The sequence below is a fragment of the Ailuropoda melanoleuca genome, chromosome 11 (genome assembly GCF_002007445.2).
Source record: "Ailuropoda melanoleuca isolate Jingjing chromosome 11, ASM200744v2, whole genome shotgun sequence".
NCBI lineage: Eukaryota > Metazoa > Chordata > Mammalia > Carnivora > Ursidae > Ailuropoda > Ailuropoda melanoleuca.
Genome location: NC_048228.1, coordinates 28,258,188 through 28,276,442, shown reverse-complemented (window position 1 = coordinate 28,276,442; position 18,255 = coordinate 28,258,188). Strand labels below are relative to the sequence as shown.

Below are 18,255 nucleotides of genomic sequence, written 5' to 3'. Positions count from 1 at the left end.
ATGCAAGTTTGCATTCTGCTTCTGTACTTATCATGATATAGTAAGTACTTTCTGCGTTGCCACATGGTCTTTCTTTTCACATGGTCTTTTTAATTATTATTACTTTAATGACTACTTAATATTTTTAAAGTAAATATTCATACCTTAAATTCTTTGTTTTTGGGCAATCAAGTTGTTTCATTTCAAATTTTCAGTAAAAAATGTTCTTCTAGGGGCACCTGGGTGGCTCAGTCGTTAAGCGTCTGCCTTCAGCTCAGGGAGTGCTCCCGGCGTTCTGGGATCGAGCCCCACATCAGGCTCCTCCACTAGGAGCCTGCTTCTTCCTCTCCCACTCCCCCTGCTCATGTTCGCTCTCTTGCTGGCTGTCTCTCTCTGTCAAATAAATAAATAAAATCTTAAAAAAAAAAAAAGTTTAAAAATGTTCTTCTAGCCAGTCACTCAGTAATAGAAATAATTTTAATGAAAAGCTCAGTTCACTTTCTTACCTAATCTAAAGATTCATACACTCACAACGGTGTTATTTGATGTTTATATGACCAATATTTAATCAAATAGAAAATCTTGTAAAGAGAAACTGATCCAAAGGAACTAAAACTCTGGCAACTATAGTTTGTCTTGGAGCTTTTACGTTAAGAGACCAAGAGTCTGCAATATGTACAGTTAGCAATCTGACAAACGCTTTTCAACAAGTTATGTTAAACTCATACTAAATTTCCTGAAAATAAATTAATAATAAATATAAATTTGGGGTGGAAAGAAAAAAACTTTCCATCCCCCGTAAAACAGTAATCTAAATGCATTAAAGCAATTTTGCACACCCTACTAAAAATTACAGGTTGCATGTTTTGGTTTGACTAGTCTACCCTCAGGAGAAAAGATGATAAAGTGCCTAAATCATTCTGTTTTCCAACGTGTCATGGCTAATAATAATTTATTAAGACAATTTGCTTTAATCTTTTTAGTGGGGTGGGGGGAGGGATGGGTGAGTAAAAGCAGAAGTATGTAAACTTAGTAAGCAGCTCACTTCCAGAACTTGCTCTATTTAGAACTCCTGCTGTTCCTAACCTTTAATCTTTTGTTTTCTCTGCACAACCACGCAAGACTGAACTCCGCCCCCCCCAAAAAAAGTCATCTTACTTATATTTTAGTAGAGAGAATTTGAAAGATGAAGGGGTAATTGAAATGAATATTGTTAAGATGATTCAGTATTTTTTTGAATTCAGCTAGACCTGCATTTAGAGCAAAACAAGCTGGTAGAGTTTTCCAGGAAGACTTTCCTTGAGACGACTTCGACAAAAGCAGAAAATCCAGCTGCATAGGTTACTTGGGATACAAACGCATTCACATTTAGTCAAAGGGATGACACAAGTGAGGTGCTAGTAAAGTGTCCTAGCTACTAAATGATGGCACTGAACTTCCATACTCTGGCAGGAATGGCACATAGAATTCTTTTGCAAACTGCGTCTCCCAAGTTGGAATGGAGTGCGGAGGCCTATAAACAGCAAATGGTATAAGAAGCAAGATCTCAGTTGTTATCTGTGCTTTTGACAGCTGAACCTGTGAGCCCTCTGGCTGACTTGTGCTTCTCCAATTCTCCTGGGATTTCATGCTCCGTCATCCCTGAAGAAAAAGATTTAGGGTGTACAATCTGTTGACATCTTGTTAGTTCTGGGGGAATAGGACTTCTGCAAAGAAAAGACAAGCCAAGAAAACCCTTGTAGGAATCAGAATGATTGGCCATGGAGCAATTTTATGTGTATGTGAATCTTCTCAGAAAGGAACCCTCTCCGTGTCCCTGTTCCAAGATTCCCTGCTAGAATCCTTTTTAAAACCAAGAATGCCCTTAAAGTTCATTCCAAGACAGCCCCAAGGCTCATATCCCCTTGAAATACTTAAAACCTGCTATGAAGTACTTGAAATGCCTCTTTTCCAGACTAACCAATCCAAATACTATCAATGAATCCTTACCACTATAAAATTTGAGGGACGCCTGGGTGGCTCAGTCAGTTAAGCATCTGGCTTTTGATCTCAGCTCAGGTCATGATTTCAGGGTCTTGGGATCAAGCCCTATGTTGGGCTCCCCACTTGGTAGAGAGTCTGCTTGAAATTCTCTCCCTTTCTCTCTGCCCCTTGCCCCACTCACAGCTGCTCTCTCCGTCTTTCTCTCTCTAAAATAAATAAATAAATCTTTTTTAAAAAAATGTGAATGCCCTCCATTCCCTAAGCCCTTGTCTGTCTGGCCTAGTAACAGTCCAGTTGATCTATTTCTTTCTTGAAGATGGGATCCCAGTAGTGAGCAATTCTTCAGGGACAGCAAACCAGTACACAGCTGGACGGGGTTACCTATTCTCTCGTTCTAGACTCTGTGGACATATTTAGATTCGATACTGCATGAGACATACACTGCTGAGGAGTTACCCAATCCCTCCTGAGATAATGCAATACTTAAATTGGACTTATTAAAGAAGGTACAAACTCAGATGAGTTCTGCAGCCAGGCAGGTAACAAGCGTGATGCCATCCAGGGACCATAAGGAGTGACAGGGATTGGGGTAGTCTGGAGAACACATAGCTTTCTTACAGGTATGCGGTCTGTTTTCTGTCTTTAAACACTACATGGGACAAATAAAGCACTGAGCTCACCCATGGTCTGTGGTTTGCTGCCACTGGACCTTGGGCTGCTCTATGGTGTGGCATTCCCAGCAGCACGTAGGAAATTGGACCACCCAATGTTCTTACTGCACTAAGCAAAATAAACGCTTTTGGGAAGAGAGCAATGCATTACAAAATGAGTAGCAATTGCTTATTTTAAATCTTTCAGGAGTAAACTTGTCAGTGCTTCTAAACCTCTCATGACACTTGGATGTTGGTTGAGATCTCCTTTCCCAAAGCTACAGAGATTATGTTTATTCTACAAATATTTATCATTGATAATAATGTTAATATTTATTTAGCTTACTATGTAACAGGCACTATTTTGCTGAGTGTTTTGTGCACATGATTAAAATAATCCTGACAAAAAGAACATGAAATTAGGGCGCTTGGGTGGCTCAGTCATTAAGCGCCTGCCTTCGCTCAGGGCATGATCCCAGCATTCTGGGATCGAGCCCCGCATCAGGCTCTGCTGCTGGGAGCCTGCTTCTTCCTCTCCCACTCCCCCTGCTTGTGTTCCCTCTCTCACTGGCTGTCTCTCTCTGTCAAATAAATAAATAAAATCTTGGAAAAAAAAAAAGAACATGAAATTGACACTGTCCCCATCTAGTGCAATGCAGAAATTTATTGCTGTTCTCTGTTTGTCCCTTTTTCTTCCCCCAGTGATGACACACATTCTTTTTACCTATAACACTAGGTACTAGGCACAATGATCCTTAGAAACTCAATAAAAATTTTGTACTGATTTATTCTGTAACTAGTTGTAGACAGATAGGAACAGGAAACTCAACTGATTTGTTTTTAGAGTGTTTTTCCCCCAATGATCATATATTGTCTTCTTGTTAAAACATTTCCCCTCATATTGTAGACAGAGCTCGGATGGAGAGTCAAGGCTTTTCCACTGTGGACTGCCTTGCTGCTGGGCAGGAAGAGCTCATCCTCTTGCAGGAGAAGGTCAAAAATGGAAAACTATCTGTGGATGAAGCCCTGGAGAAATTTAAACATTGGCAGTTGGGAAAGACTGAGCTGGAAATGATTCAGCAGGTAATATCCCAATCCCTTCTGGAACATTCACTCACTTGCAGAGCCTCTCTGTAAATGTCTTTACAAAAAACACAAGTAAGTGTTCTTTTGATTTTAACTAGCCACAAAAAAAAAAAAAGGATGTTTTTGAACTACCAGTTTAGCATTTCACGTTTACAGACCATTGGTGAACTCGATGCTGGGACCCAGTGTATCAGTGCTAATACCTGATCACCTTATAAGGCTATTCTGAACTTGGTGACTGTTTTGTGAATCTCATTGCTGAAATTAAGGTGAAGCATCTTTACACTAACATGTGCTCAGTATTCTGAAGAGTGTATTATGTTGATCAGGCTTAGAGGGAACAAGAAAATAATTTAAATCATATCAGGCAATAGACTTCAATGAAATATAGTAAGTTTTCTTTTCTCTTCCCCTTAACCTTTGGGGGGAAAAAACTGTATATATCAGTCAAGATTTACAGAGAAATGCTGCCAAGAGTATGAACTTCAGAGAAGCTTGTCTAATATTAATATAACATACATGCTGAGAGGGTATTAGAGTAGGTGGTTCTGAGATGAGCCTGAAAACAAAATATACCATATACGCCACATGACAGTCCTCGGTGAGGGGTATCAAGACCATATTCCGTTTTATCCTGCAGGCCTTCCTACTCCCAAAATAGTCCAACAGTTTTTTCTTCTCCTCACAGAAAGCCCTAGTGGCTGTAGAAACTAGTTCTCAGGAAACTATTTGATGAAACACATTTAATTAGCTGGTTTAGGCCAAAGTACAAATAATCACTAATAGCTTAATATACTACCTTTCCCAAGAGATCATTTTTATTGAAAAACAATGCTTAGGAAAACATTTTTAAACAACAGAAAAATGAATCCCAGTGACAAGATTTCAAACCAATGGGCATAGAGGCAGAAGGTAGTTTAGGCAAGAGGACTTTCCCAGCACCTCTGAGATCACGCCTTCTCAGAAGCCACCCGTCCTGAAGGGCAGCTCTGGTTGTGGGCGGTGGCTGGACCTGAGCCAGGTTTTGCAGTGCCAAGCAAGGGCAGTTGTTTTGCCAAACAAATGGGGGAAAATGCTGATTGTACAGTTTTGCGACTGATAATCATTCATGATCAGAATGACAGCACGGCTTTTCAATCCTCGCCAATGCCATCACCTCAAAGTCCCTCTTATCCTGAAAGGGGTAATGTGCCAAGGTGTAGCCCTGCACAGTCACTCTCCTAGCATGGCTAGCAAGTTTTGTTGAAATAAGCCAATCGTACCTCATTCTCCTTAGACCATAATAAAGTTTACAATATAGAGTGATCCAACCAAAATACCTTCTTGGAAATTACTTCACTCGTTGTTTTATTAAAGGCTTCGTTGTTTTTATTTCGTTTGTGTAATTACATTTAATATTGTTTTAACAAGAGTTTAAGGTGGCCTATGACTACTTTGAGACTGATCTGACTTGTCCAATATATAGGGAAAATGGGATAATGAATACGGTCACTGTTTATGCAAGACAAAACAAAACAAAATTTAACCTGTAAATACAAGAAGAAGCACTAAGACTGCTTTCCATTAGAGCCAAAAGTTCAGTGACTGGGGCGCCTGGGTGGCACTACGGTTAAGCGTCTGCCTTCGGCTCAGGGCGTGATCCCGGCGTTATGGGATCGAGCCCCACATCAGGCTCCTCCGCTATGAGCCTGCTTCTTCCTCTCCCTCTCCCTCTGTGTGTGTTCCCTCTCTCGCTGGCTGTCTCTATCTCTGTCGAATAAATAAATAAAATCTTTAAAAAAAAAAAAGTTCAGTGACTGAATACTGTTTGATGATCAGTCAGTCCTTTTCCTTTTTTATGTTTCCAGCTTTAGTGAGCTATAATTGACTATAACATTGGGTGAATTGAAGGTGTACTACCATGTTGATTTCACAGTTTACATATGAATACCACCATAGTGTTAGCTAACATCTCCATCATGTCACAAAATGATCATGTCTGTTTTGGGGTGACAACATGTAATAGTTACTCTCTTAGCAACCTTCCAGTATATAATACACTATAGTTTACTTTACTCTCCCTGCTGTACATTGGATCACCAGAACTTATTTATCTTATAACTGGAAGTTTGTACCCTTTAACCAACTTCTCCTCTTTCCTTCCACTCCTCAGTCCCTGGTAACCACCACTCTACTCACTGAGTTCAGCTTTTTTAGATTCCACATATAAATGATATCATACCATGTTTTCTTTCTCTCTCTGGCTTTTTTCACTTCGTATAATGCCCTCAAGGTCCATTCCATGTTGTCACAAATTGCAGGATTTCCTTCTTCCTTAATCCATTCATCCATTGACAGACACTTAGGTTGCTTCCATATCTTGGTTATTGTGAATAATCCTGCAGTGAACATGAGGGTACAGATATCTCTTCAATATCCTATTTTCATTTTCTTCGGATATATACCCAGCAGTGGGATTACTGGATCATATGGTAGTTTTATTTTTAATTTTTTAAGAAACCTACATCCTGTTTTCCATGGTGGCTGCACCAGTTTACATTCCCACCAACAGTGCACAAGGATTCCCTTTTCTCCACATCCTGCGGACACTTGTTATCTTTTTTTTGATGATAACCATTTTAACAGGCGTGAGGTGATAATACCTCAATGTGGCTTTGATTTGCTTTTCCCTATTGATTAGTGATATTGAGCACCTTTTCATATAGCTGTTGGCCATTTGCATGTCTTTTTTTTGGAAAAATGTCTATGTACTTTCTCTGCCCGTTTTTTTTTCTCTGACCATTTTTTAACTAGATTATTTGGATTTGCTATTGCATTGTTTGAATTCTTAATATATTTTGGATATTAAACTCTTACCAGATAGATGATTTGCAACTATCTTCTCCCATTCTGTAGGTTGCCTTTTCATTTTTCGATTATTTCTTTTGCTGTGCGGAAGCTTTTTAGGTTGAGGTAGTCCTATGTGTTTGTTTTTGCTCTTGTTGCTTGTGCTTTGGGGTGTCATATCCAAAAACTATTACCACGGCCAATGTCAAGGAGCTTTTCCCCCTACATTTTCTTAGTCCTTAACATAAGGGCCTGGACGACACCCAGAAAAAGGAGTGTTCTCCCCATTTTCCCAACATATATACACACTCATTCCCATACACTTTTCCATATTTCTCCTGTAGTTTGCAAAAATATTCATTTATATCCTGAGGATAAATCTGTCGGGGGTGACTGTGATGCTATATTATTAGTGACAGAAGTATTATCCTAAGAAAATACGAGGGAAAATGGCACAAACATAGAGTTTATAATAGAAGAATTTCTAGAATAGTGAAGACCCATGTAGTACCCCTGGCTTTGAAGGTGAGATGGTTGAGAAGGTAGAAACCTTGCCTTCACCCTCCTCACTGCTGTTCATAACCAGTAAGTGCCTATAGACGAATGTTTACTCCACTCACAGAATAGGTTGTTTACGCAATGAAAACACTCTCCTTTTAGGACACGTGGTTTTTAGGTTTCAGGGGAAACCCTTAGGAAAAAGTGTTATTCTTAGATTCTCTTTTAAAAGGAGATTTTTGAATCTTAGCCTGTTTTACATTTTGGTTAAAATGATAATAGATGTTCAATGTAGAATGTTTTGGAAAGCAAAGAAAGATCACAGATGAGCTAAGAAGGGGAATCCAGTTATGTATCATTTGCTTCCAAATCCCTAGTTCTTAGAAGGAATTCATAGGAAAGACTGTGCCCACAGAAGCTGGAGATGAGCTCAGCAATAGCAAATCACCACTGTGTCACACTTCTGCTTTTGGATACCAGATGGCCAAGATTAGCCCCCTCAGGTGTTAGATTGGGAAAACAGCAACCACAAGAATTGGACTTTGGGTCCCCATGCTGACTCTATCACCCACAACTGTGTGTTTTGGGAAAATTATATAAACTCTCTGAATCTGTTTCTATATATGTAAAATGAGATGATGACATATACTTCATGAGTTTGCAAAAATTAAGTAAGATAACACATTTAAAATACCAGGGATGGGGGACTGGGACACTGTAAGTATCAAATTAGTGCGACATAGTCATGGTAGTCCTGGTGACAGTAGTTGATGTTTTCATCTTGATCCATGACAAATTTGTAAATCTTCACTTGTATTTTCTGGTTATTTCCTCATTAAGGAAAAACTACGCCAACTACGAGATTGCATTATTGGGAAAAGGCCAGAAGAAGAAAATGTGTCTGGTAAGTAAGATTTGTCTGTTATTCCTTTATCACTCCAAGTGATAAAGGAGAAATGCAAGGGCTGTGGAGTCCCACAGGTTTGACTTCAGATCTGTGCTCCGTCACGTCCCAGCTGCGTGATTGGACAGCATCTACTCCCTGGTACTCAGGTTCCTCGTCTGCAAAACAGGAGTAAGTATAGATATATCTGGAAGTGGTTGTGTAAGGTCACATCTAAAACATTTTCACCCTCTTTGACCCATAATGAACCTTCAATAAATGCTAGTTTCTTTCCTTTGATTTCTATGAAATTTGCAAATAAGATAATTCCCCTCTAGTTTTTTTTTAATATGTACGAGCCATTACACAGAGTACTGAATTATTAAGAAGTCATACATTTTTAATAAGGTTGAATATTCTCAATATAGTCAGTTGTCACAATTGACCACATGTGGATCATTTTAAATTGTAAAGCTCAGGTTGCTTTCCCCTGTAGGTAGCCTGCTTCTTGGCAATGCAGAGTCCCCTTGCTAATAATTAACAGTTGCTCTCAGGGGGGAAAAGAGACTCATTTTAATGTTAACACAAGCCAAACATTATTAAGATGATAAATCTTCTCCAAAGATAAACAGCACATTCCAAAATTGAAAATAAATTATGTTGTTACAATTGGACCACTCTTTCCCCAAGTCCTTACCCCTGCACAGATAATTAAAAACTGACAACCACTAGCAAACCTTGAAATTTCTGTCTCTTCCATTTTCAGTAAGATTGCATAGATTTTAACTAATACTTCATGTTGAAATTTACCCTGAGAAAGTTTATTTTCATATTATTAAATTGGTATCTGCTTTTTCATAGAAAATCCGTTAAGCTCTCTTAGAAATGTTTTCTAAAAATAGAACTATACTTTCTAAAATAATTAAGTTCACAAATGCAGAGCTGATTTACAGATAACTGAGTTCTACAGATATCCATTCTAATGTGGAAACAGATAAAAACTTCAACAATGTATCAAATTACAACATATATAAATACCTTTACTAAGGAACATTAGGTAGTAACAGCTAATATTTGACTATCTACTATACACTTCATGTTATCTTTTTAATTTCTTACAATAATCTTTTGAGGTAGACATTAGTCCCAATTTATAAATAAGGAAACTGAGATCGTAAGAAACTAAGAAGCCCAAAGGCACAGGTTAGAAGCTACAACTTATTTCTTTTTTAATCCAAAGTCAATGCTCTTAAGCATTGGTGTCTTAATTAAGAATTGGCTAGTTCCCCTTCTAACTGAAAGTAGCACCAGACAAATCCTCCCACTGTACAGAAAACTAACACTGGACAAAAATATGAGGCAGTTGATTTCAGGGAGTAGGTTACTAGCAGCCTAAGACCTTAATTCTGGTGACAAAGTATACGAGGTGATTAATGATTGCCCAGGACACTGATTTTCTGACCATGGTCTGTGCAAAGCAAGGCGATCCTTTGACATGAGGAGGCAAAGATCAGAGTTCAGGGCAGTCAAAGCTTCTAGAATGTGTGCGGTGGGTCATTGAAGAGAAGATAGCTGTGTAGAGAGGTAGCCTCCGAGGCCACAATTCTGTGGCCAAGAGATGAGCTGTACGCGTGCAAGACAAGACAACTCAGGCATACAAGCTAACAGCTTCCAGGACACTGAAAGCAAAACAGAGATACTAGAGTTTGAGCAGAGCAAGGGAAAGGCCATACTGGGGATATTTGAGTTCTTGGCCTGCCAGAGTGGAAAGATCGCCTTATCACTTTGTTAAGACACCTGGCATCCTCCTGTGACACCCAAGAGATGGAATGATTAAAGACCATGACTCCTCCTCCAGAGGACCTCCTCTGCACCTGCCCTAACAAAGCCTAAAACCAAGCCCCTACAAGATCCACATGGAAGGCAGAGTTGGTAGGCTCAGTCCCACTGTGGGTTTTAGAAAACACTGTGGGCTACAGGTCAACACTGGAAAAAGCATACAACCAGACCTATACAAGTTCATGCCAGTAATCAAACTGCCTGCTAAAATGAGAACCTATACTTAGTACTTATTAGAGGACTATTACAGAATCCAGAATATACAACTGAGTGTCTATAATGTCTAGTATTCAATTTTTTTTTTAAAAAAGGAAGACATTCAAAGGTATAAGAAAATGTAATCCATAGGAAAGAAAAAGCCATCAATAAAAATGGTCCCATTGTTCAAACTGAATGGGAAGAAATCAGAGAGGGAGACAAACCATGAAAGACTCTGGACTCCAGGAAACAAACAGGGTTACAGAAGGGAGGCATTGGGGGGATGGGGTAACTGGGTGATGGGTATTCAGGAGGGCACATGTTGTGATGATTCATTACACAGCTAATGAATCATTGAACACTATATCAAAAACTTAGGGTGTACTATATGCTGGCTAACTGAATATAATTTTTAAAAATGGCCCCATTGTTAATCTTAAAAAAGACTTTAAAGCAACTCTTATAACCAAAGTTAAATTAATAAAAAATATGGTTGTAAGGAATGAATAAATAGAGAATCTATTGATATTTACAGAATACGACATGGGAAAAATTAGGATACATATTTGCTTAAGGTGTACATGGAAGGTTTAACAAAATAGAATATATGCTGGGATATATAAAAAGTTTCAATAAGTTTCAAAAGATTGAAATCTTCAAAGTATGTTCTCTGAAAGATTTCAGCCTTTTGAAATCTTATATTCTCTTACTATGACAGAAAGAAATTAGAATTTAATTAAGAAATTAGAAGTCTCTCAAAATCATTAGGAATTAAGTACATTTCAAAATAACCAATGGGTCAAATAATAAATCACAAGAAAATATTTCAACCTGAATGATAATGAAAATAAAACATCAAAATGTGTGGAATGCAACTAAAATAGTACTTCGAGGTAAATGTGTGGCTCTAAAAATTGTAGTAGAAAAGAGCAAAAGCTTAAGATCAGTGATCTAGGTTTCCACTTCAGGAAACTGGAAAATGAAAAGCAAACTCAATCCAAAAAGAGATAAAAGGAAAACTAGAAAGATCGGATAAAAAAAATCAATAAAAAATGAAAGAAACGAATAGAAAAATGAACAAAACCAAAAATCAGTTATTTGAAAACATAACTAAAGTTGATAAAACTGTGACAAAAATAAACTGGAAAAAAAGAGGAAACAAGAGTTACTATGTCAGGAAGGTAAAGTGAGCTATCACAACTGATCCAACAGATATTAAAAAGATACTAAGGAAATATAATTAACTTTTTGCCAATACATTTAACAACTTAGATAAAAAGAACAAATTAATTTAAAAAACTTACAAAACTAAAAAAGATTACACTCCTCTGAATGTAATATTTTACATATTCAACAAAGATGAGGTTGGGAAGGAAGCAATAAGAGCAGAAGAAAATGAACCTAGAAGTGTTACAAATACATAACATATCCATACTGAAGGGAGGCAAAAATAAATTTAGAAAACAGTATATTCCGAGGATAGAAATAAAAGAAAAAAATCAGTACATAAAAATGTATTCTGTACTCCAGTTAGTAGGTTTATTTCTCTATAGGGGTATAGTTTAGCAATTTCGAAGCTATCATTTGTATATTCTAAGATGGAGTAAACAAACGTACTATGGGTGTAAGAGCCAGGCTTCCTTTGTCAGAGAAAGGAATAACTACTAAGGAAAGAAGAAAGGTTCAAATGAATCTTGTGGTTCTAGACTGGAATTGGAAGTAAAAGTTACAACTTCTGTTGGTTAAGATATATATTACAAATAGATATAGAAATAAAGTTGTATGTATAAACATATGTATTTCTTTAGCCCTGTCTGCTGAAAAGGCCTAGAAGTAATGACAGCCCAACACCAATGAGCACATCTCACACCTAGATCTTAGTTTACACAAACAAATGGCCAATTTTCATGTGAAAATATGCTCAACAGCATTAATCATTAGGAAAATGCAAATTAAACTAAATGAGATATCAATACACACCAAATATAATGGCTAGAGTTTTTAGATATTGTCAAAATGAAGTGATTCAGATATGGAACAACTGGATATGCATTGCATGCATTGCTAATGGAAGTGTAAAGTTTTGTGATGACTTTGGAATAGTTAAATGTGCACCTACCTTATGGCTTAGACAAGCCATGCCTCGGGATTTTTCCAAAAAAAAAAAAAAAAAAAAAGGAAAACATTATTTGCATCCAAAGACTTGCTCACAAAATTCATAGAAGTTTCATTTATAATGGCCAAACCAGAAACAATCCAAATGTCCAATAGAAGGAGAGATAATTATACTGTAGTTCATTCATACAGTGGAATACCACTCTATAATAGAAAGAAATGCCTACTATTACACACAAAAACATGAATGAATCTCACAGAAATTATGCTAAATGGAAGATACCAAACATGAAGGAGTGCATGATTTAAGATTCCAATTATCTGGAACCCTAGATAAAACTAATCTATAGCAATAGAAATCGATCAGGGTCACTAGAGGTAATGGTGGGGTGAGGATTGATGTCAGGGAGCACAAGGGAAATTTCTGTAGAGAGATATGTTCTCTATCCTAACTGGGTGATGAGCCCATGGCTGTATATACTTGTCAAAAGTCATAAACCTATATACTTTAACATGTTTGAGTGGTACTATACATAATGAATAATGCTAATTCAAAAAAAGAATGAGTAGCTCAGGCTAAAAGAATATCAAAGCAGAGTAACAAGCTTTTATTAAGTGTCTAACGTATCTAAGATCATAATACCTTGGGACAAGCATCAGATGGAAAAAAGACAAAAGTAGTAAAAGACATGGTTTCACACTTTGTGGCTGGAAATCAGTATCTTAATAATCAGACTATGAAATGTCATAGTCACGTCAAAGACAAGAAGTAGTCAAACAATTTTAAAAAGACAGTTTAAGATAAATATTGAGCAAACTCAATAGAATGTACTCTTTCTGTCTTCTAGATAAACTCGCCATTGTGCACCATCCAAATGGTAAGTTTTCAGACGGTATGGTAATTTGGGCACACACATGGTAAGGATTTCAGACTACAAAAAAGTGCTTGGTAAACCAGTTTCAATATTAATGTAAACCTAATATGATTAGGCAGGTCAGTGCAAAAATTCATATAGATTTTCTGCTTATATGCAAAACCACTTGACATCCAAAGTAACTTGGAAGTGATTCTAGAATAGCAATGTAGAGGTATTGTTACGCAGAAGAAACATGTGCTTTGAACTCTGATGGGCCCCGCCCTTCACAATTTACCGGTTTCCACCTTTGGTAAACCACTTAAACTCTTTAGGCCTCAGTTTCCTCATATGGAAAATGGAGACAGACCTGAGGGAATTGCTATAGACTGATGATGCTATGTTAATGGGAGCTGCTGTTTGATAAGTGCGAGTTACTGATACAGCAAATGAAACTGGAATAACACTTGAGAGAGTGATTCACTTTAGTGACGTGGGGAGGAATGTGTGCAGAAGGTTGGAAGGCTCAAGAGGGGCCAGGGGCCCGCGGGGCAGCTTTGACTAACCTCGGAGCAACTGTCTGCAGCCTGAACCACAGCAGTGGCTGTGGGAACGGAGAAGAGCGCTAGAAGCGAGCCACGTGGCTTGGGTGGAAAACGGAAAGGCTGTGGTAAAGGCAGGAGGAGCAGTGGCCAATGGGGAGTAGTAGGAACAAGTTTTCATCAAGAAGTGTACCTTGCAATTGGCTGATCCTGGTAGTAGGGAAAAGCGATGAAGGCGGCGGCATAATCTCACCGGTGTTGTTAGTCAAAGGTGCTGGATTGTGTTTGAGCGGAAGCCACGAGTCTCAGCGTCCTATAATCTGCTATACCTCCCGGTATAGACATTATATAGACATTAGCAGCATGCGTGCCAAGGGTGCCTTTTCAGTATGCCCCTTTTTCTCTCTTCAGTAATTGTCCCCTTTACCCATATCCTACGCAAAGCATATATTTTTAAAAGTGTTGAGCAAATGAATCATTAAATATGTGAAAGACAGAAGAAATGGTAACAGAGTTTATATTCCTAGGTAATGAAAGTGCCCGCAAAGAAAAGATGTTACATAACATACCCTTCCGCAATAAGGTACGTTGTATTTATGTAGATTTTTGTAAAATGCAAAAAAAAAAAAGTTCTTTGTTGAGAAAGAACATAAGAGCCTTCTATCCTGACTACGCTTTGAAACATTTTAACAAATATGAACAAAATAGGTTATATAAGCATGTGCATGCAAATTACTGTGTGAGCACTAATTTAAGGAAATTATTTAGGAAAAAAGCAAAGAAGGAACTCAAAGGAAAAAGGTACCAAGGCCAAAGAATGGCTGAATTTACCATGTGCAGACCAAATAAATCTTAGAAAAGTGAGAGTGATGGATACATGTTCTTTTAGCAATAGTAATATGATGAGTCTATTTGAACCACAATAGATAAAGTCCTTAAAGCCTAGCTGAGGAAAGAATGTAACCCCAAAATATTGTTCCTGTAAATATGCATCACTTCACATGTAGAGTTAACTGAAAATGAATTGCTAACAAGAAGCTAAAAATAACATGCCACAAAGAGAGCAACAGTTGAAAACCAAGACTAGTTTAAGGCAATACTGATAATGTCCTGACCACAAATTCTTCTTCAAAAACAAGCATATTATTCCAACTATCTACATATGCGATGAAGGAAATTTTCACTATGGCCCAGGAACATGTGGCAGCTGGATTTCTTGCTAAAATCCAGAATTAGAGCTCTTGGTAAGTTCCCATAATAAACCAATTTTGAATAACCATTTACGCTCTCCTATGTTTTGAGTAAATCATAAGGAATCCTAAGTCATTTACCCTTACGAACTGAGTGATGTATTTGCGTTTCTGGACCATCTTGTGGCTACCAGTGAGCCGTAGAACTAATGAGTCTAGAGTATTTGGACCCATTAAACTCACTGGACGGTAGCAGAATCATGGGGTACCACCTAGGCCGCTGAGTTTATGAAAATATCCTTGTCAAACAAAGATCCTTCTACAAGATCTGAAGGACTATACAAGCTTGGCATATTTTTTGAGAACAATATTTGGGTTAAGAGAAAAAGAATATAAATTCCCAGCACTTAGGCTATTCTCCCTCAAAATGGAAATACAATTGGAGCTCAAGGACTTTGCTGTCAGTGAGCTTTACAATGCTGCTTTCCTTTGAAGATGGGGGAATGTCTCGCCAGTTCCCTCTATGAAGCTATTTTCCTATGAAAGGCAACTATGACTGTACCGTGTTTCTTTGTTCCGCCTTAAAATGGAGAAATGCTAACTCTATCTTTTTCTTTTATCCCTTAGCTCCCTACTAGACTCCAAGTTGAAAAGGAATTTGGTTTCTGTTGCAAGAAAGATTACTAAAGAAGGTAAAATATCAGCTATATTTTTTAGAAGGCTTAAAGCAGGCTTATTAGATACTTGAAAGAGTCATTTGTCTAGCAAATAGAATACTTTAAATATTTCATTGTCTTCTCCTGAAATGATAAACATGTGTATTTTTCAAGCTAAAGGTGATTGCTTCTTAGAATGATTTATGTATAGGGTGATTTTTTGCTAGCTAATCAATTTCAATTGATGATCCATTATTCACTAATACATTTCCTGTGATCTCACTTTCAGGTTATTATAATGAAACCCAAAAATCTGCAGACACTGAGCTTTCTGACTGAAGCAAGCTTGCATTTGGATTGCCTGCTGTCTTCAGAGAAAATACTATACTATGAAAGCAGAAGCAAACCTCTGGATTTTACAATTTGTTATTGCCACAATTTATTGGCATTAACTTACTTCAGATAGGTGTATCAAGATTCAAATTGAATGCCATAGAGCAATTGCATTCTTTGACAATTCTTGCATCTCACAATGCATTTTGCCACAGAAGCAGCTGTTTCCCATTTTGAAAATTAAAGGAAAACAAGAGCAGAGAAGTGAAATGCTCTGTAGCAAAGTTACTTCTCCTGTTTGAAGCACTAACCTTAACAATTTACTCCTCTGTCCTTAGAATGACCATGAAAATACAAATTTGTTTCGTACATATTTGCCTTTCAAATGGCTGGTCCATTTCCTGAATTTCTGACATTCAAAGCTCTAATTATTATTGTCACATCATGTTTTCAGAAACCTTCCTTTAGTTAGTGCCTATTTGCATATAACCTTGAGAATATTATTTTTTTAACTTTCTATATCTCAAATTAATGTACATTTCCACAAACTACATTCTTTATTAAAAGGCTTGTTACAATTTCAGCAACCTATTTCTTAGAAACAACTCACTAGCTTAGAATAGAACACAGTTTTATCATTCTATGATTTTCCTCGTACGATTCCTGCAAATAAAAGGAATGTTTAAAACTATGTCTGACTTTCCAAAATAAATGTGTAATAATTAACCACTAAATTCTTCTGCTCACCAGTTTACAAAAGGAAGGGTCCTGAAAAAAATTTTAAACTCATTTAATTTCACTACTTAAGCCCCACAAACTGAACACACAAATGATTTTTTCTACCTTCTAAACAGTGATACGAATATCTATTTAAAGTGATTCTGCAAAACATCAATCACAGGTTTCTCATGACTATTAACATTCTCAAATAAGCCCAAGTTTTAAAAAATAATACAGATGTTTGATTCATCCCTAACAGACGATGCTTTGATTATGACATTTGAAAATCTATAGTTTCACATCCGAGTTTTTGAGACATGGCATACCCTTCCACACACAGTGGTTAACTAGTATCCAAGCAATGATTACAAATCCCCCAGTTGTGTGGATTGTCCCACCCAAAGAGTTCAGAAAAGCAATAGAAAAACTGACTGTTTATATATAATTTTCTACATCTCTAAATTCAAATATTTGTCTCATCTCTAAAGTAAAAACCCCTATATTGACCTGACTGATACCTACACTTTCATCACTGGCTTTATTATCATTAAAAGTGTGAAATCCAGTGACAAGTAAAATGTCAACTTTTCTAATTATAAAGCAATTGGATTATCTCTTACCAGAGACTCAATTAAGAGTGGAAGAGAAGATGAGGTTTGAATATTATTCAGGTGTTTAACATAAATGGAAATTGAAAAGTAGGTCCTCTAAATATTACCCTTATGTAGTGAGCAAACTTGAAATAAAACCATGGCAAAAAGCCCCTTTAATAGCCTCTTCCTGAGATACTCTAGTCCTTGAAATCTTACCACTTTGTCGTCACAAAGACACATGGAAAAAGGAGGCCAAAAAATAACTGAGGTCTTCCTCATGCTGCTTCTACCATGGCTCCTCATTCTTGACTGACTTGGAAAATGGTTAGAGAAGGTTGGAATTGCTGGATTTGGAGGTATCCATATCATAGCTTTTACACTGGAGGATGAGATGAAAAGTAGAGATAATGCAAGCATGGAGGAAGATTAATCCAAATTTAGGAGTGACCCCAACTGAAATTGCCCCATGGAAACAGTGTTTCCATCCCTACCATGTAGAATTCTGTCCATTAACTTTGAGCTGCACAACAGAAGCTTTGCATCCATGCTAGAAGAGATGAGAGGAAATTGCAAAGGACAGGGAAATAGAAAGATGTGGACTTTCCTTGGAGATTTGGGGCATTTCTCAGAGAGCCCTAACCACTGCCAGAAAAGAAAGCCCTACATGGGAGATCTTTTGAAGATTTTGTGCTGATTCTGGAAGCCCAAGCAGCCAGTAGATAATATACCTTATCTTTCCCATCATCTCTTTTTTAAGTTGGGATTGTTTCCAAGCCATTACTCCTAACTTCGGCCAAGTTAAATTTACCAGAACTCTGACTTCTAAAAAATTTGAACTGATACTGAATGTTATCAAAGTTTTAGGTTTAACATTAATTCCTTTATTTTCTACCTTGTCAATCTTCTAGGCTAACATAGAGGAAGCACATATTCCAGTGGTTCCTAACTGAGCAATTTTGCTCCCCTGACCCCAGACTTTTGGCAATATCTGGCAACAATTTTTATTGCCATGACTATGGAGAAGGTGCTTCTGGCATCTAGTGCGTAGAGACAAGTGATGCTAATAAATGTCCTTATAATACACAAGGCAAAGAATTATCTATTCCAAAACTGTCGATAGCGCCAAGGTTGAGAAACCCTGATCTAGATTAGACAGTAAAATGGGATTAACACTTAAAAGAATGCTGTTAAAATTAAAGCAGTTTTATGCAGAATTTTCTGAAAATAGAAACCCCTATGATAGCACAATGAATGTCTTTGTTTTGAAGTGCATATGGCTTAAGCTTAAATGGATCATTAAATACTCAAAA

The 18,255-nt window shown here is 37.3% G+C and overlaps 1 protein-coding gene across 2 annotated transcripts in view; it reads left to right on the top strand.

The window, feature by feature from the left end:
* BANK1 (B cell scaffold protein with ankyrin repeats 1) overlaps positions 1 to 16,366 on the top strand; it is a 279,554-nt gene extending 263,188 nt beyond the window's left edge. For both annotated transcript variants that reach the window (XM_034671448.1, XM_011221343.3), the window contains 6 exons: positions 3,520 to 3,695; positions 7,863 to 7,926; positions 12,906 to 12,935; positions 13,981 to 14,036; positions 15,271 to 15,335; positions 15,589 to 16,366. In XM_034671448.1, the coding sequence (XP_034527339.1) occupies positions 3,520 to 3,695; positions 7,863 to 7,926; positions 12,906 to 12,935; positions 13,981 to 14,036; positions 15,271 to 15,330 (386 nt within the window). In that variant the 3' untranslated portion in view covers positions 15,331 to 15,335; positions 15,589 to 16,366. The remainder of the gene's footprint in view (positions 1 to 3,519; positions 3,696 to 7,862; positions 7,927 to 12,905; positions 12,936 to 13,980; positions 14,037 to 15,270; positions 15,336 to 15,588) is intronic.
* The last annotated feature ends 1,889 nt before the right edge of the window (positions 16,367 to 18,255 follow it).